Source organism: Chinchilla lanigera, unplaced genomic scaffold (genome assembly GCF_000276665.1).
Source record: "Chinchilla lanigera isolate Chin_1 unplaced genomic scaffold, ChiLan1.0 scaffold00032, whole genome shotgun sequence".
NCBI lineage: Eukaryota > Metazoa > Chordata > Mammalia > Rodentia > Chinchillidae > Chinchilla > Chinchilla lanigera.
In genome coordinates, this window is record NW_004955433.1 from 11,419,765 (window position 1) to 11,439,397 (window position 19,633).

A 19,633-nucleotide genomic window follows, 5' to 3' on the forward strand; every position below is an offset into this window, starting at 1 on the left:
AAAAAAAAAAAAAGAAAATAAATAGTTGAGCCGACTATGATGGCGCATGCTTGTAATCCCAACATTTGAGAGGCTGAGGCAGGAAGATCGTTGTGAGTTCGAGACCAGTCTGAGCTACAAAGTGAGCTCAAGGCCAGCCTGAACTGCATAATGAGACCCTGTCTCAAAAAAAAACAACCAAAACCAAAAAACAAAATGGTAAAATTTACAAGATTACTGCTCCAGAAAACTCCTAAAATTTAAAAACTGTCAACTGAAAGCTTAAAGATCATTTTTCTTTAAACTACTTTATATATTTTTAAACGTCTTCTATACCCTTTTATCATGTGTATACAATATCTTTTTATAGATGCTTAAATTTGGTACTTTTATATTATTGTGAAATACTTCAATTTTCAATAATCTTCCAATAGAAATGAACAAGTCGACAGAGATTAAAGTCCTATGGTGGTTACTGAAGACAAGAATTGAATTCAATAACAACATCTAATAAATAGCTTTGCACATTTAAAAGTTATTTGTATTTGAATATCTGATACTTTATCTTAAAGATCTAAAGCCAAGTTTATACATACTTTTTACTTCCAACTGTAAAATCTGTACAGCAGACTTTGTCTGTTTTAATGAATAAATATATTGATCACTTTTCTGAGATAGTCAAGGTGGCAACTTATTCTATTCTAATGAAGATTCCGTACTGGAATGTATTTTAAATCCCCAGCCTTTTCAATTGCAAATGTAGGGGCATAAGGGTATGGTTGACGAACTGTTTAAACAGAGGTTTCTATTCTAAATTGTTCTTTAAAGTAATGCTTTTCTTTCATAATTGAAAGTGCTCTTTAGCTCTATAGCAGCCACTAAGTGATAAAAGAAAAAAGAAAATCTTTAATGTATATTAATTTGATAAAAAAAGTCACTGTCACTTGCATAAACAAGCTATTGTGAGATACTCTACTTGAAAGGCAAAGTTTTAAAAATATGGCATTTCCTCCCATATAAAATTTAAACACAAAGAAATGTTTTAAAGGTGAACGTGATTTAAACCAGGCAATTCAGTTTGGAGGCTTGATACATTCTATGTAGTTTCTACTGATGTGTGGAATTTTAAAAAGATGATTTATAACAATTCTTTATCAGAACAGAGGAGGATCTTGCATTTGCTATGAGCTGTTGATAATTGATGCATGTAGTAAAATACCATATGTGTTCTAACTTTCCATCTTGTTTAGTCCAATCAAGAGCTATATAGTTACTTAAATAATTTGGTTTGTATGAGTATCAGAAATACTTTAAATTAAAAGTAAAGAAATCACAGATCAAAGTTCATAACTATAATAAATAACAGCTGGCCATACCTTGTAACCCTCCCACTCCAAAGAGGTTCAGACCTATATCTTTCACAGGCAGATCTCCTGCAGTCTCATCAGCTGGACCAGACATGGCCTATCTGTGGACGAAAGAAAATTCAAATAAACTCTTTCCAAGTTATTACATTAACTATGCAATGGAATGAACCAAATAAAACGAATAAGGGACTAAAACTATAATGGACATCTTATTGCCCACATGTGCTGCTTAAAGAAGATGAAAGCTTCTATTCTAAAAGTAATACTACATTCAATCATGGAGACAGTGTTTCTTTCAACAGTATATTTCCTATAGTTTGCTTAGGAAATGAGGTAAGATTATAATTTTTCATTTTCCCTTATTATTCCTCTACCTGAAACAAAAACAAACCATTTCAAATTTAAGAAATACAGTGCCTCCTCTCCATTCCCCCTCTTCTCCACAAAGCAAGCAGGTATTTTGCAAGAAAGTTAGGAACTTGATTGAAATCACTGTCCTATCAATTTACAGCTGCCCATGTCATGTAACCTCTTTGAGTTTCAGTTCCTTAATTTAAAAGATGGAGCAAATAATATCTGTCTCAAGGAGTTTTCCTAAAAGTAAGATGGTAAATTAAAACCGTTTAGCACATGTGCCTGGACTGTTGATGGTACTGGAATATTAGTTATTTGCTTGATGTACAAATGAGTGGGTAGTTTCAAGTTTTGTGAAAAAGATTCCATAAACTGACCAATTGGTTTTGTATTGTGTCCTGCTTTTGTCACCATAATGCCTAGGTCCCAGAGATTACTTACCTCAACATAAAGGCTGTCCAAATAATTGTAATTTTATAGTTTCTGTTCTTCATAGAGATGTATCACACTAATTTTATTTTGTACATGGGTATGGTCTATACAATCTTCAGTATGCAAAAATAAGTACAAAATTTTATATTTTAATTTCCATCTACTTAAAAAGTGAAATGAAAACTGCTAATGAAGATACTCTAAGGCAGAGGTTCTCAAATTCTAGAATGTTGGTCCTAGAATGTGAAGACCAATAAAGCAGGAAGCTTTAAACCTTTGTATTCTTGGAGGCTGGCAGAGTTAGGTGCATTCAGAGAGCAGACATTCACTAAACATTTGACTACATGAAAGAAAGAAGGATCTAAAAATCCAGAGATCATTTACGAAAATGTGTATGTACACGTGTATACAGGAAGAGGGCCCAGGAGATTGACTACTCTTTCCGGAAATACTACTACACAAAAGGTCAAATTTAGGATTCAAATGATCAACTTTAAACACAGGTCACCTGTGAAAGTGACTGCTTTTCAATTGTTTAGGTTTATTTTATAATAATGATAATGATGTTAACATTTAGTGAATATTTTCTTTTTTTTTTTTTTTTTTTTTTTGGTTTTTCTCCGGTACCGGGAACCCGCAGGCGCTTTGCCGCTGAGCTAAATCCCCAGCCCCTGAATATTTTCTGATGAGAGGGGACATAAGTGATATGGCTGTAGACTTATCAAATGTTTTCAGTACTTACAACAGGCACTGTTAAGTGTTGTACTTAATTCATTAATATGAGTTAATTAAATAACCTTACAATATCCTTGTGAGATTGTTACTCACATGATTCCTGCTTTACAAATGTGGAAGCTGAGACAGGTAACTTGCCCAAGCCTACTCACCTAGGAATTAGTTATCTAGGGATATTTTTGGTTGTAACAACTGGAAAGGGGAAGAGTTACTGGCATCTAGGGAACAGATGCTAGGAATGAGGGTACACCTCCTACAGCGCATATAGGATCCATGACAATGAATTATCTGGCCCAAAATGTTAACAGTTATCTGACCCAAAATGTTATTGAGACACCCTGCACAATATTGCAATGCCTCTAGCAAGCTTTCCCTTCTTGCTCATTATTCTCCACCTACATGGTCTCCTTTCCCCAAGGCCATCCGCTGTTGTCTTGGTCAGGGCCTTTTCATGGGCAGAACCTCAATCTTAGGAGCTCTGCTCAAAAGGCTTTCCCTGACCATACAGTACTATGTTATGGCAGCCTTCTTCCTAATTTCCTCATGGTTTCTTTCTTTTATAGCAATGGCCTCTATCTAAAATTATCTCATTTGTGAACTAGTTCATTGTCTCCACTAATAAAAAGTATAAACATCTTGAGATGGTCTTGTTCAGAGTTAGTTGGAAACAGTGTCTGCCACACGTGAGCAGCAACGTTAATTCTTACTGAATGAGTAAATGAATACGAGAAATGGAAACTAAATGGTAAACAAAGTCTTTGCCTTGAGGCATTAACAGCTTATGGATAGTAGACGATAACTATATAATTTGGTAACAATAGGTATCTCGGGAGGCTTAGGGTCTACCAACCAATTCTGAACCCTGGGTAAATGACCGAGCTGTGTTTGTGACCTACTTGAAGGATCTGGTTAGGGGTGACAACTCTCTTCAGTTATGGTTTATTGCTTGGGGTTTAAGATTTCACATCGGTCCAGGTCGTGGGGAAGGGCGGCTGTGATGCAGGCCTGAGAATGGGGAGATGTCTAGGGCTGGGCTGCTTTTCACGGAAGAACTCCAGGGCCTTCTGCAGCTGTAAAGCGTACCCCATGGTCCTGGCCGGTGTTGCAGCAGGAGGGCCAGACAACCTCCATGTACCCCCATCTTCCCCCAGAGTACTCACCGCCACTCTTCCCCGGCCGCTAGCTAGCTACCGTTGCTATGGCGCCAACGGCATGTGTTGTCTGCTGGCCAAGAGGAGCACGGGAGAAACATGGCCAGCCCCATTGCCCCTTGGGAAATGTAGTTCTCATTGGGCTCTAGGCTTTGCGCTCGTTGTGCAGGGGACTACGCTCGCCCAGCTGTGAGACTTGGGAAATTCTCAGGCTCTCGAGCCCGAAGCGCTGTCGGGTGTTTTGCGGTGCATTCTGGGAGTGGTAGTTCTCGAGCCTCTGAGAGAGAATGGCGTCAGGGGAAGCAGAGCAGTGAGGGAACTACATACAGGAGGCGGGGTCCTAGGCGAAGGAGTTACGCTGCTCGCGGTGGCGAAAGCGGCTTTAGCGGCAGCATGAAGCGCACTCAGACCGCTGAGGAACGAGAGCGCGAAGCTAAGGTATGTTGAGCGTTTTGAGGTTGAGGTTCTTCGAGCTCCTGGAGCTGGGGCCAGGAGACCGGAAGGGCTTGCTCTGATGGTGAGAGAATGCACGGTGTTGAGTCAAGGGATGATATGGCCTTGTCTTGCAAGGGACCTGGAGACCTGGTGTGTGCGCGAGCATGTGTTTGTGTTGCAAATTCTTGTTGCTCAGGATGCAGGCCGAGTTCTGTTGGATCAGCTCAGAAATGAAAATCATGACACTCCTCTCCTTGTCCTGCTTCTCCACCTATTCTTAGTGAAATTTGTAGCCACCTTTGTGCCTCAGTTTACCGGCCTCTCAGATGGCTGTGATCATACCAGCTGTGCTCTCTCGTTTCATAATGGTCTCTAAAGATTGAGATCTGATTAGGTGAAATATCTGTGGAGTCAGGTATTTTCATTTGCAACAGTTGACTTAGTGACGAGTTGGTAATAGTCTCAGTCTTAAGCACTGTGAATATGAATCTTTACTGTATTACCGTTCTCTGCTTTTGATGTTCAGCTCTCTCCTAGCTGTCAATACATGCGATGGCTGTAATAGCGAAAGCAGTTTATTTGTTTATTGTGTCAGGCACCTGCGTTAGGTGCATTGCATTTGTATTATTTTATATTGCTGTCACAGCAGATTGCAAGATAGATTATACAGATGGAATATCAACAGTTCTGTTGCGCAGATAAATCACTGAGGCTAAGAAGAATTGTGTTTTCCTTTCCCCCATTCCCAAAGTTGTGTTCTTTTGATTTGTTAGAATGTATTGAGAGTCTGTTCCCTAGCATTATATCTGTAATGGGTTGTTGCTATAGCTTGCCATTGGACTACACTAAGTCTTTTAACTTCACTGACTCCTGTTTCCCCAACAACCAGTCTCTTCTCCACCATAAAAATTTTTTTTCAGCATTCAAACGAAATTTTGTTCCTTTCTTCCCTCCTTACTGTGCTTACCACCTGTTAAAAAAAAATCTTCTGTGGCCTTTTGTTGCTTGTAGGATAAAGACAAAACTTTACCTAGCCTGAAAGATCTGCATCTTCTGGGCCCTATCTGCTTTCATAATCCCATTGGACATGGCACTCTGCTCTCTTCCTATTAGCCACTTTAACCTTCTCAAGAGGCCCTTTTGCTTGTAGCTCATCTGATCACAGAGCCTTTGCACATGTTCTTTGATGCCTACTCTATGTTTTAGGCAAATATTGCCTAAAACATTGGTGGTAAATAAAATAGGGTAGTTCTTGCTCTCATAGAGTTTAGTTTTACAAGTGAGTCTGTCTTTGGCCAAATCATCTAGGGATTTAAGATATCAAATCTGATCTATAATAAACTGAATTATAACGACATTTCACCAGGGACCTGAGCTTTCCATGCTTAAATCTGGATATACTATAGATGAGTATAAAGGGGGATAACCTTACTACATTAGCCTACACAGTGTTAAAAACCAATTAAATATGGCCCAGTAGCGCTGTGCATTATGTCTTTCTTGGCTTTCAGGTTTATTTTAAAAGTGATTTATTTATTCATTAGATTTATTAAGCACCTATTACTGTATTTACTCATAAAGAATGTAATTTTAGCTAAGATAGAAACCCTGCTCCAAAGGAGCGCTTACTTCATTAAAACCAGAACTGTCCCTTATGATGTATTAATGTCATCCACATTTTAGGGATGTGGAAAGTGAGACTTGTAGAAGTCCTAACTTGCTTAAGGCTTGGTTGCTAGGTTGAACTAGGGCACAGAACCAGGTCCTCTAACTCCAACTTCAGATGTTTTGTCCATGTTCAGCTTGTGAAACACGTTAAATTGTTAGAGCCTGTTGCCTTTTGTTGCTTTTTAAAATTTATTTATTTATTTTTTGAGATACTATGTAGTCCAGACTGGCCTGGGACTTGCTGTGTAGCTCAGGCTGGCCTTGAAGTTACTGTCCTTCTGCCTCAGCATCCTCAATGCTGGAGTTACATTTATGCAACATCACTGTAACTAGCTTTATTTGCTTTAAAAGATTTCTTTGCTCTTTATTTAAGAGTAACTCACTTGGGAATTACTGGTTAGAACAAAGTGTTGGCAGTTGTTTTGCATCTTAAAAAATGTAATTACTCATGAATTATTGTTTTTTCTAATTAACTTTATTGAGATATAATTCACATACAATAATTTATAACCATTCATAGTATACACTTTGATGAATTTTGATATATATATATATATATATATATATATATATATGGAAAACCACCACAGTTGGCATAGAGAACATTTCTGCCTTTCTTGAAAACTTTGAAAACTTTCCTCTTATTCATTTGCAGCCACTTTCACCCTCCACCTTGGTCCCAAGGCAAACACTGATATGTTTTCTGTCATTGGATGAGTCTGTATTTTATAGAAGTATATAAATCTATATAATGGAAGTACTGTTATTTATAATAGTATCTTCTCTTGGGTCTTTTTTCATTCAGCATAAGGATTTTTGAGACTTATCCATGTTATTGTATGTATCAACATACACGCACACACATATATCTCTCTATATGTGTGTGTATATGTATTTATTACTGAGTAGCAGTCTGATGTGTGGCTATATCACATATTAGTCATTGTCTTAGTTTCTTTTCTCTCATTGCTGAGACTAAATACCCAACAGTCAAAGAAAGGAAGAAAGGTTTATTTGGCTCACACTTTGTAGAAATTTCAGTCCATAATCAGCTGGCTCCAAGGCAGGGTGGCTTGGCAGAGGGACGTCACAGAGGAGGACCACAGTTCACAGTGGCCGGAGGTAACAAAGCAACAAGAAGGCTTAACAGCATCTTTCTGAACCTTATGTCTTATCCAGACTGCTGTGATTAGGGTGGTGCCAAACCAATTAGTGGATTGATTAGTAATCACACACCCTTAATTCCAGCATCACACACTCTAGATTCAGCTACCTCTGAAAAAGCCCTGTACGTAATCCCATGAAGCTTTGGAGGGACATGTAGACACAAACCATAACAGTCACTCACCTGTTTGTTGCTGGATGTTGGCGTTATTTCTCTTTTTAGGTTATTATAGAAAGAGCTGCTAGGATTATTCATGTTTGAATCTTTGTGTTTTCCTTTATATTGTGTATTGTCTTCATGTGCAGTTATTTCCCTTCACCTCAATTGGCGACCAGTAATGTCTTTGTTCTTCAGATTTACCTTTTCTAGACATTTTAATGTAAGTGGAATGTGGGATCTTTTATGTTTCCTCTTGGAGCGGGGCATGTGTTAGAATGTATCTGCTGCAGGTAAGGCAAGACTAATGTAGTTTAGAGTATGAGGCTTTCTTTAGAAGCCTAGAGTTGAATTCTGCTTTATCTTAAAGTTCTCTCAGCCTCAAGTTTCTTTTGCAAAATTCCGCAAAATTGAAGTAATATAGTTATGGGGGGATGAAATGAGATACGGGACGTTCCTGGCATGTAGTAAAAATAAACATAGTTTTTATGATCATTAACTCATTGTCATGGTCATTACCACCTTCACCTTCACCTATCTAATTCTACTAGATATTTAGCTTACATTTAGAACATTCCTTTTGTAACCTTGTGTTGGGTGCCAGCATAAGCAGGTATTTGCATCTGGACTGTGGTTAGCTTCTCTACTATGCATCTAAAATGGAAAGAAAATAAAAGGTTGCTGAAGTCATTTTCTGTGTCTATGGTTTAGATGAGGAATCTAGTTAAGTTCTTCATCTTAAGACTGGGAACATATAGGTAAGGGTAATGGTTATAGTCCTAATGGAATTTTCTGTCTTTCCATGGAAGACAGATAAATAAGAATGTTCTAACAGTAGAGTGGTAAATTTTATCATGAGAAAGTATGTGGTAATAAGGATACCTACTGGTTTATGGTCTAGACCAGTGGTGGCGAACCTATGGTATACGCACTGCAGTGGGCATGTGAGCCATGTGTAGAATTATTTTTCTTTTTCTAAACTAAAACCTCAGTATTCAGGTTTAACTGCACTGTTGGCACTTCATGATAAATAAGTGGGCTTTAGGTTGCACTTTGGGCACTCAGTCTCTATAATTTTTGCCACTGATGGTCTAGACTAAAAGTTATAGAATTCCTTCCTTAGGATGATCTTTTTAACCTGGTGGTGGTGCTGGTGGTGGGAGGAGGTTATAGAATCTTTCCTAATATTTAATGCATATCCTTGTGAGATGTCTGGAACTGACACTTTTTGCAAATATGAGAACTGTCATTGGTCATGAAATAAAGAGGTTTTGATGTTGCATTACACATTAACTCCAATGATTCTTAAGCTGGCTTGCCATACATTATCTTTTAAAATACTGAAAATAGAAGCAGTTCATTATGGAAATCCTTATGCACTTAATAAGAACATTTGTTAATTTGTTTTAGTAATGTATATATATTTTTTATTTTAAAAATTAAAACCAACAAAACAATGAAGACAAAATCAAAACAACACAAAAATAACAAAAATGATACATGACCTCAAAACAAAATGATAGGAATTTACAGTGGTTGCTACATTACATACTGTTATCTTCAGTGAAGTTGCTCAATCCACCAGACATAAGAATGTAAGACTGGGGGCTAGGAATTTAGCTCAGCGGCAAAAGCGCCTGCCTGGCAAGCACAAGGTCGTGAGTTCGGTTCCCGGTACCGGAAAAAAACAAACAAAAAAAGAATGTAAGACTGATCAAACAATCAAAGACAGTAACAAGTAATAAAAAAAAAAAAAACCAACATTGTAAATGATGTGGCGCTTTCCCATACAAGATGGTAGGAGTTCAGCAATGGTTCTTATACTGCATATTGTTGTTTTCAAATTAGTCATTCTGATTACCAAATTCAAGGGTGCAAAATTGGTCAAGAAAAAAGACAATTTTAAGCAATGCCTGCCTGTTCCTTTCAATAAACCATAGACATCAGCAATACACCTATTTCACCTATCCTTATATATACGTATAAATTTTGTTTTTTCATTTAAAAAAATTCAAAATAACAAAAAATACATAAACAAAACAGCATAGAGAACAATAAAATGATATATAATTTCAAAATGTGATAGGATATTAACAATGGTTGTTATATTACATAGTGTCATTCATAGTGACATTACATAATGTTATATTACACAGTTTTCAGAATGGTTGCACATATAACCAGATGTAGGCATGCAAGATTGATCAAACAATTACACATTAACAGCTCCTTTCCATAAACCAACAGATAGTAGTACAATTATCCTAGCTATCCTGTGTTTACATATACATTTTCTTCCTCTTCTTTCTTTTTCCTCTCCTCTTGTTCATCCCAGTTGCTCCTTCGTATTTGAGCAGTTTCTTTTCCCTTTCACAATATCTATTGTACCTTTCAGATTTTATTTACTCTTTCAGGTTCTTATGGTGGGAGGAAATACGATGTTTACACATGTGAATCTGATTTATTTCACGAATGAGTATGGTCTCTACTTGCATTCATTTACCTATAAAAGCCTCTAGTTTATCTTTCTTTATAGCTGAGTAATACTCCATTGTATAAAAATACCACATCTTTCTTATCCATTTGTCTTAGTTACTTTTCTCTCCTTGCTGAGACAAAATACCTGATGCCCAGAATGAAGGAAGGAAAGGTTTATTTGGCTTACAGTTTGTGGAGGTTTCAGTCCATACTTAGCTGGCTCCAAGGCAGAGTGACACATGGCAGAGGGCAACCTTTCATGACCACAGAAGACAGCAAAAGCAACAAGAGCAAAAGGGAGGAGTGGCAGCAAGCAGCCTCCTTCTCTTCCATACATATGCAAACTATGCGCCCCAGGGTGGGTGTAGCATTCACATCCATGAATCAATCATAAACTCTAATATCCCGCTCCATGACTGCATGAGGTTTTGGGGGACATGCAGGCACAGACTATAACACCATTCCTCAGTTGATGGACATTTGGGTTGTTTCCAAGATTTAACTATTACAAATTGCACTGTTATCAACATGGGTGCACATACATCACTGTGGTATGATGTTTTCAGTTCTGGAAAATTACCCAGGAGGGGAATAGCTGGGTCGAATGGGACCTCTAATCCTAGTTTACGGAGGAATCTCCAGACTGATTTCCACAGTGGTTGTGCCAGTCTGCATTCTCACCAACAGTGGAGAAGAGTGCCTTTTTCCCCACAGCCCCTCCACCATTTGTTAGTAGTTGATTTCTTGATGATAGCCATTCTTTCTGGGGGTAGATGGAATCTCAGTGTTGTTTTAATTTGCATTTCTCAGATGACTAATGATGTTGAACATTTTTTCATGTATTTACTTGCCATTTGTATTTCTTCATGTGACAAGTGTGTATTCATCTCAGATGCCAATTTTTGGATTGGTCTTTGAATTTTGTGGCCCTGATTTTTTTTTTTTTTTTTTGATTCTTTGTATGTTCTAGGCAGGAGTCTTTTGTCTGAGGGACAGTTGGCTAAACTTTTCTCCCAATTCATGGGATTTCTTTTCACCCTGTTGGTGATTTCTTTTGATGTGCAAAAACTTTTCAATAAGATGAGATCCCAGTTGTTGATATTTTTGAAGTATTTCCCATGCAGTTTGGTTTTGTTCATGAACTCTCTACCTACCACTATGTCTTCAAGACTTCCACCTACTTTCTCTTCCTTTAGATCTAGTGTTTCTGTTTTAATATTTAGATCTATAAGCCATTTTGACTTTATTTTGGTGCATGGTGCTAGGCTTGTGTAGTTTTAGTCTTTGGCATGTGGAAAGCCAGTTTTTTCTGCACCATTTATTAAGTAGGGTATCTTTCTTCCAGTGAACATGTTTGGCCCCTTTGTCAAAGATAAGGTGGCTGAGTGTCTTTTTGGTTGTGTCTGCATTTTGTACGCTGTTCCATTGATCTTCAGGTTTTTTTTTTTTTTTGCAATACCATGCTAATTTTGTCACAGTAGCTTTGTAGAATAATTTCAAATTGAGGATTGTGATACCTCTTGCCTTGCCTTTGTTGCCTAGGATTGCTTTTGTTATTCTGGGTCTCTTCTGGTTCCAGATAAATTTTAGGAATATTTTTTCTAGGTCTGTGAGGTATACCAATGGTATTTTCATTGAAATTGCATTGAATCCATATGAGAATTTTGGGAGTATGGCCATTTTCACTAGGTTCTTCCTATCCATGAGCAAGGAATATCTATCTTTCCATGTTTTGAAATCCTGTTCAATCTCTTTTTTCACAGTAGTGTAATTTTCACTGTATAGGTGTTTTACTTCTTTTGTTAGATTAATTCCTAAGTATTTCAGGTTTTTGGATGGTATTGTGAAAGGTATAGTTTCCCTTATTTCTCTCTCAGTATGTTTGTTGTTTGTGTATAGGAATGCTATTGCTTTTTGAATGTTGACTTTGTATTCAGCTGTGCTACTGAATTTGTTGATTAACTCTAGGAGTCTTTTGGTGGAGTTTTGGGGGTCTTCTGTGTAGAGTATCATGTCATTGGTGAATAAGGATAATTTCACTTCTTCCTTTCCTATCTTTATTCCTTTTACTTCTCTCTCTTGTCTAATTGCTCTGGCTAGTGTCTCCAGAACTATGTTGAATAGGAGTGGTGACAGTGTACATCCTTGTCTTGTTCTTAATTTTAAAGTAAAAGCTTGCAGTTTTTGTCTATTTAGTGTGATGTTGGCTCTTGGTTTGTCATAGATGGCTTTTATCAGATTGAGATAAAGTCCATCTAAGCTATTACTTGGGCAATTCGGGTTCTGTTCAGAGTATTCCTTGTTTATGCCTGTGTTTTTATAAGTTTTATGTGTTTTATCTTGCTGCAGATTATTTCTGTTTTAATATTTAGATCCTTGATCCATTTTGGTTTTAGTTTAGTATATTATCTTGGTTACTTTTCGCTCATTGCTGAGACAAAATACCCAACGCCCAGAATGAAGGAAGGAAAGGTTTATTTAGCTTATAGTTTGTGGAGGTTTCAGTCCATACTCGGCTGGCTCCAAAGCAGGATGGCACATGGCAGAGGGCAACAGTTTATAGCGGTGAAACAGCAAAGCAACAAGAGCACAAGGGGAAGAGTGACAAGCAGGCTCTTTCCCTCCCTTACATTGTGTGCAAACTGTCTGCCCCAGGGCAGGTATAGCACTCACAGCCATAATTGCAACACTGGACCATGAATCAATCATAAACTCTAGAATCCCGCCTCATGACTGCATGAGGATTTGGGGGAACATGAAGACACAAACCATAACATATATGATGAGAGATATGGGTGTAGATTCTGTGTTTGGGGTTGTTTCTCCATCTTCTTTTGCATTCCATCAATGCACACATCTATTTTTGTGCCCCACTATGCTATTTTTCATCACCGTGGCTTTGTAATATAACTTTAAGTCTGGGACTAATGCCTTCTGCTTTGTTCTTTGTCCAGGATTGCTTTTGCTATTTTAGATCTCTTCTAGTTCCAAATGAATGTTAGTATTTTTTCTCTCATTCTGTGGGAGTGCTACTGTTATTTTGATTGGGATTGAGTTAAATATATATATTGTATTAATTTTGAAAGTGTGACCATTTTGATGATATTGCTTCTCTATCCAGGATCAATGGATATCTTCCCATTTTCTGATGACCTCTTCAGTTTCCTTTTTCAGAGTGGTGTAGTATTTGTTGTAGGGATTTTTCACTTCTGTGGTGAGGTTACTTCCTATGTGTTTAATTTTTCTTAATGCAATTATGATGGTTTTGCTTTTTTAACTTCTTTCTTGGTGATTTCATTATTGGTGCATAGGAACAATATTGGTTAATGTTAATGTTTTATAAGAGTGATGATAGTGGATATCCTTGTCTTACTCTTGACTTTAGGGGGACAGCTTTCAGTTTTTCTCATTTAATGTGATATTAGCTTTTATCAGATTTAGATAAGGTCCTTCTATACCTGTTTTTTGGGGGATTTTTTTTTTTTTTTTTTGGTTTTTCTCTTTGGGGATGATCATACCATGTTTGTCCTTGCTTCTGTTTATGTGATGTATAACATTTATTGATTTGTATATGTTGAACCATCCTTGCATTCCTGGGATGAATCTACTTGGTCATAATGTATGATCTTTTTGATGATTTGTTGCATTCTGTTTGTCAGTATCTTGGTTTTTTTTTGTTTTATTTATTTTTGTTTTGTCAGTATCTTGTTGAAGATTTTTGTATCTATGTTCGTTAAAGAGGTTGGCCTATTGTTCTCTTTTCTGGTTGGATCCTTCTGGTTTTGGACTCTGGATAATGTTAGCTTTCAGTCATGACTTTGGGAGTATTCCTCCTGTTCAATTTCATGAAAGAGTTTGAAGAGTATTGGCATTAGATCTTCCCTGAAATTCTTGTAGAATTCAATGGTAAATCCATTGAGTCTCAGGCTTTTCTTGGTAGGTTTTTAAATATTGCTTCAGGGGCTGGGGATTTAGCTCAGTGGCAAAGCGCCTGCCTGGCAAGCGCAAGGTCGTGAGTTCAGTTCCCAGTACCGGAGAAAAACAAAAGAAAACAACAACAACAAAAATAAGTAAATATTGCTTCGATTTCATTGCCTGTTATTGGATTATTCAGGGTTTTTTAATTATTCAGTTTTTTTTTCTTTTTTTTGTTTTTTTGTTTTTCTCCGGTACCAGGAACTGAACTCACGACCTTGCGCTTGCCAGGCAGGCACTTTTGCCACTGAGCTAAATCCCCAGCCCATTATTCAGTTTTGACAGTTCATATGTATTCAGGAATTTATCCAATTTTTTCTGAGTTCTCCAATTTATTGGAGTATAGGTTTTGAAGTAGGAGAATGTTTTGGATTTTTGATGTGTATGTCGTGATTTCTGCTTTCTCATTTCTCATTGCATTGATTTGGGTCTTTCCTTTCCTTGGTAAGATTGTCTAAGGGTTTGTCTGTTTTGTTTGTTTTTTCACAGACCCAACTCCATGATTCATTGATGCTTTGTATTTTTTCTTTTTGTCTCAAGGTTTTGGTTTTTTATCTGTTCTCCCAATCTGTGTCTTTTGATTAGGAAATTGAGTCTGTTCATATTGAGAGTTATTACTGAAAGCTGACTTATTTTTCTCACTCTGCTATTTTCCTGTTACTGATTCCCTTGTTTCCACTTCTTAACGGCTCACACTGCCTGATGCATTCTATTAGACTTTTTGGCATTGTTGGCTTTGTTGTCTCTTTCAAAATTATCCTTGAGAATATTTATAATGCTGGTTTGGTCGTCATGAATTTCTTGAGGTGCTCTTTGTCATGGAAAGACCTTGTTTCTTTATCATTTTCGAAAGGTAGTTTTACAGGTTATGTCTGTCTGTATTGGAAGTTGTTTTCATTTGGGGCTTGAAACACTTCCCTCCCAGTTCTCCTGGCATTTTAGGTTCATGTTTAGAAGTCTGCTGCTATTTTAATGGGCTTATTACCTTCATAGGTGAGTTGTTGCTTTTCTCTAACAGTTTTTAAGATTTTGACCTTGTGTTGGACTTCAGGGGTTTTGACTGTAATGTGTCAAGGAGAGGTTCTTTTGTGATGGTGGCTATTTAGGGTTCTATATGACATACATAGCTGAATGTTAAGTTCTTTTCCCTTTTTTGGAATATTTTCTGTTATTGTTTCTGCCATTTGTGCTGTCTTCTGATTTTTTTCACTAATTTCAGGGAATCACTGATTAATCTTCTTTGCATCATTTAGCAATTGTTCAATCTATTTTTCATCTTCTCTTGTTGTTTTTAAGATCTTGCTGAGTAGCTAGGCATGATAGTGCGTACCTGTAGTCCCAGCGCTGGGGAGGCCAAGGCAGGAGGATCACCGTGAGTTCGCGGCCAGCCTGGGCTGTATAAACGAGTTTAAGGCCAGCCTGTCCTACGTAATGAGACTTTCGTCTCAAAAAAAAAAAAAAAATAAATAAAAAGGATCATGCTGCATAATTGGTTACATCAGCTCTGTCTTCTCTTTCGGACACTGTGTCCTTACATTGGTCACTTCTGTTGCCCATACTTTCAATAGAAATTTTAATCTTGTCGGTTTCTTTTTGGTACCTTTTCTTGGACTCTAATTCTTTCCTAACCTGGTCATTCATGGTTCGTTTAGCCCAGATGGTTTTTTATTTGTGTCTTCTGTAAACTCATTGGTCATTTTATTAAGTCCATTATGCTCAGTTATATCTTCTTTGAGTTTGCTGAGCACCTCATGATTCATTTTTTTCTCTTTTTTTATCATGTCAAATAATTCAGCCATGCAGGTTTTGATATCTTTCCCCTTAACATGCCCCATGGATCAGATCTGGGGGAGTTGGGAGTTTTTGGAGGCATTTTGTTGCCTTCTCTTTTCATGCTTCTGTTTTGTGTGTGCTTGTGTGTGTGTATGTGTTGAGGTTTGCAAGTCAGTTCACTGGAGTTTTTCCCTGGTATGGAGATCTCTTTAGTTAGTGTCCACTTTTCAGTGTATACTGTTGGAGTGGCAAACTGTAGGCCTTTGCCTCTGTACCAAGATCCAACTACCTCTATTAATGTTGCTTGGGAGGATGCAGTATAATTGGTCCAGCATCTAGTTCTCTGGGAATGGACCGGTATTGTTAATGACACAAAGGCAATCCAGATATTGGCATATACAGAAAACCAATTAATAACAAGTATGCCACCCAGACAACAGCAACAAAATGAGCAACAAAAATAGGGTGAATGACAAGCTGGATATTGAGTCATAAGAACCATAAGAACCAATTATATACTACTCTTAACAATAGCAAGGAGATCTAGGATTGTAATGTACACACTAGGAAAAACCAAATATTGATTACAGTAAATAACTACTAAATATGCAAACTCAAAGAAGATATAACTACACATAATGGATTTAATAAAATGACCAGTGAGTTTACAGAAGACACAAATAAAAAACTATCTGGGCTAAACGAACCATGAATGACCAGGTTAGGAAAGAATTAGAGTCCAAGAAAAGGTACCAAAAAGAAACTGACAAGATTAAAATTTCTATTGAAAGTATGGGCAACAGAAGTGACCAGTGTTAAGGACACAGTGTCCTAGTGGAGGTAACAACTTTACCTCCACTAACAATAGAAAAGAATTCAGTAGTAATAGCATAGAGGTAATTAACTATCTAAATATTAATGAAGCTTAATGGTTATATTAACAAAGAGAGTAGGGATAGGAAACAGGACAAAAGTAGCAAAATTTGAAAAATTAAGCAATGAAAGATAAGTGAGATAAAAGGTTCTATTCAGGAATAAAAGGAAATTAATACGTTCTCACCAGTTTGAACCACTCATGGTACATGCATGGCTGTCTTATCAGATGGCTTGTAGCACTGGTGGTACAAATGCATCTAATCACTTTTGTTGATCCTTTTATTAATAAGATTGATAAAAAGTCTCTCAGTGGACCAAATCTACTTAGTTGCTTGAATTTGAATAATTACTGTCCGAATATAAAAATTAATATTAATCATACCAGTTCAAAGATTATAATAGTCAACTAATTTATTGATTTCATTCATTAAAGTAAAAGAAATTTGTTTGTATTTGTGAATTTCTTTAAAACATTTTATATGTAAAGCCAGCTGATTTGGGAAGAGTATGGAAAACGTCATAATGTGTTTTGGTTTTTTGTGGCTGCAATGGCACCTGTTTTTTCAGGTAATTTTCAATAACATTCTCTACATTTCTTCTATGCATTTCTTCCTGATTCTAAATCTGATTCATTTCTTCCTGATTCTAAATTTAGAATCTTCCTGATTCTAAATTCTAAATAAAGTGAATTTTTTTGAGTAATTTGTGCTTGTGGCATTTCTTTATGGGTTAGGAGTTTATCAGTAACTAATTCTCTAAATTTTTACGTGGAAATCTGATGATCACCCCATTGCTGGTATACCACAAATTAGCTGTATTGCAATTTTTATAACATCTTAATATTTTTGTTAAGGAACTGTAATATGACATCTGGCCACGGAACCAATGCCTCTTTTTTTTTTTTTTTGCATTATTGTAATCAAAGACAAGATCAGGTTTTATATTTCCAGGTTTTCCTTTGATCAGTGTCTATGTTTGATTTTTACAAGCTGTTAACATACAAATGGTTCTTTTATCAGTCCATTTAACAAATTTCATACTAGAATGATTTTTGAAGTTTATGCTTTTGCTGTGCTTTTGTCTTTGCTTATACTAATAAAGATTTTTTGATTTGGCTGTACTGTGCTGCAAAAACTTTTTTTTGGTAAAAGTTCTTGTGTTAGTGTTATATAGTACTTGAATAATAACTGCATGCATATATGTGCAATGTTCAGATAATAAGCTGTCCATCAATTTCAAAGCAACAGCATAAGAATGCCTGTGCACTGTAGGGTTTGCACTTTTGCCAGTATAGACATTTAAATCTTAAGTATAACCATTAGGCAAACATAATTTGTAGAATTTTATCCTACATTTGGGCCATTTTCCTTTGATGTATAGATGAAAACTTAGATGTCCTCTCCATAAAGTCATACTTTCACCTATCATTATATATATTTCTTCCACATTTTACTGCATTCTCAAATGTACTTAAAATTTTTTCTATGATTTTTCTAAATTTATTAAAGAGATCCTTGGTTTTTTCATGTGGTATTGTAAGACATTTAAATGGTTTGAAAGAGCCAAAAAATGATCATATTGCTTGGCATTCTTTGTATGTCCTTTAATACTTTGTAAAGGACTTTGATAAAAAGTTTAATACTTTTTAAATACTTTCTAAGGACTTTAATACTTTGTAAAGGACTTTGTGTGTCCTTTAATAATAGAAAATGCTACAATCCCCATAATTAATGATAATAAAACTATAAAATTTTCATCTCTAATGGTAACAGATTCTCAGCCTTGCTAATGTTTTCTTCTTTTTTCTCTAAAGCTGCATTGTATGGCATATGTTTGTTTCTGCAACTATAATTTCGAGTATATTATTGATATGAATAATTTATATACACAAAAGCATCACTGCAGTTAATTTCTTATTAGAAGTTACACGTTTTGCAGTTCTGTGTGCTCATGCTCTATCACATTTCTGTTATCAGTTGCTGTTCTTCTTGATCTTGTTCATTCATACTCAGACCCACACTATGTTCATTGAATGTATTGGCTACAACATTATATTCATCTAACTCTAATTCATCTTCATCTGAAGAGTAATAGATAGGTTTTGACCTTTTCCTCTGTTGAGATATAATTCCAGATTCATCTGATGAATAGTCCCTTTTCTGTATTTGACACTGTAATTGGAAAAAATTTTTACAAAATTTAAATACTCAAAATTGAATAATGAATAGGTTATAATATACGTATGTGTATATATTACTTACAAACCAGAATCCCAAATGAAAATAAAACCACCAAGGAACAAGAAATGAATAATTAAAGAAAAATTTACTACTGATCTTAATAATAATCTAGCTATGAAATAATGATTCTTTTTGTTTTGGTGTCTTTATATTAACAAAAGCTGTGCATGGATTAGCTATATAACATCAGATGATCAAATTCAAATCAGAGCCTCTCAGCAACAAGACATATGAGTTATGGCACCATCATGGATGTATTAATAGATAAAAGTAATAGAAAAGAACAAACAGGAAAAAGAAGAAAAGCGAAAAATTAAAAAGAAAGTTAACAGGAAAAAGAAAAACCCAATCCCCGCAAAATGGAAAAAAAAAAAAACAAAAGGAAATGGTTCCATCAAAATTCCCTCTTCATTTTGAATGAGGGTCTGCAGTGTTGGAATCCAGCAAGTCATGGTTTTGTCTCATTTTATGGCTTGTGAGTTTGTCAAGTGTTTCCCCCACCATTCTAGGTACCTCTCTATCTCTACACCCCAGGCTATGGCAACAGTCCAAGCTGAGGCATGTCCTTGTTTGTGTTGGTAGATGGAAAAAGCAAGAAGATTACTGAGCTTTGTGGTGGATGTGGTTGGTGGTTTAAACAGGTCACTGGGTTTAAGGTCAACATTTTCAGACCCATCTGCCTCTGAAAGCCATACATGCTGGGCCTGGCTTCTCATTATGGAGAGTGGGCCCCCATGTTCCTCTGGGTTTGCTTAAACTTCTCAGGAGTTTGTCTAGCCCTATGTCTAGCCCGTACCCTCTCTGTTTCTGTCTCTTGTAGCCATCTCCCACCCAGTCACTGTGGTAGGG

General features: G+C 36.5%; 2 protein-coding genes across 10 annotated transcripts in view; one reads left to right on the plus strand and one right to left on the minus strand.

Moving 5' to 3' along the window:
- Nucleotides 1–4,217, minus strand: part of Rpgrip1l (RPGRIP1-like) — a 102,478-nt gene extending 98,261 nt beyond the window's left edge. For all 4 annotated transcript variants that reach the window (XM_005388309.2, XM_005388310.2, XM_013516223.1 and 1 more), the window contains exons 1-2: nucleotides 4,028–4,217; nucleotides 1,356–1,447 (exon numbers count right to left, since the gene is read on the minus strand). In XM_005388309.2, coding sequence (XP_005388366.1) covers nucleotides 1,356–1,440 — 85 coding nt within the window. In that variant the 5' untranslated portion in view covers nucleotides 1,441–1,447; nucleotides 4,028–4,217. The remainder of the gene's footprint in view (nucleotides 1–1,355; nucleotides 1,448–4,027) is intronic.
- An 87-nt stretch (nucleotides 4,218–4,304) lies between these two features.
- Fto (fat mass and obesity associated) overlaps nucleotides 4,305–19,633 on the plus strand; it is a 410,887-nt gene continuing 395,558 nt past the window's right edge. For all 6 annotated transcript variants that reach the window (XM_013516227.1, XM_013516224.1, XM_013516226.1 and 3 more), the window contains exon 1: nucleotides 4,305–4,456. In XM_013516227.1, coding sequence (XP_013371681.1) covers nucleotides 4,412–4,456 — 45 coding nt within the window. In that variant the 5' untranslated portion in view covers nucleotides 4,305–4,411. The remainder of the gene's footprint in view (nucleotides 4,457–19,633) is intronic.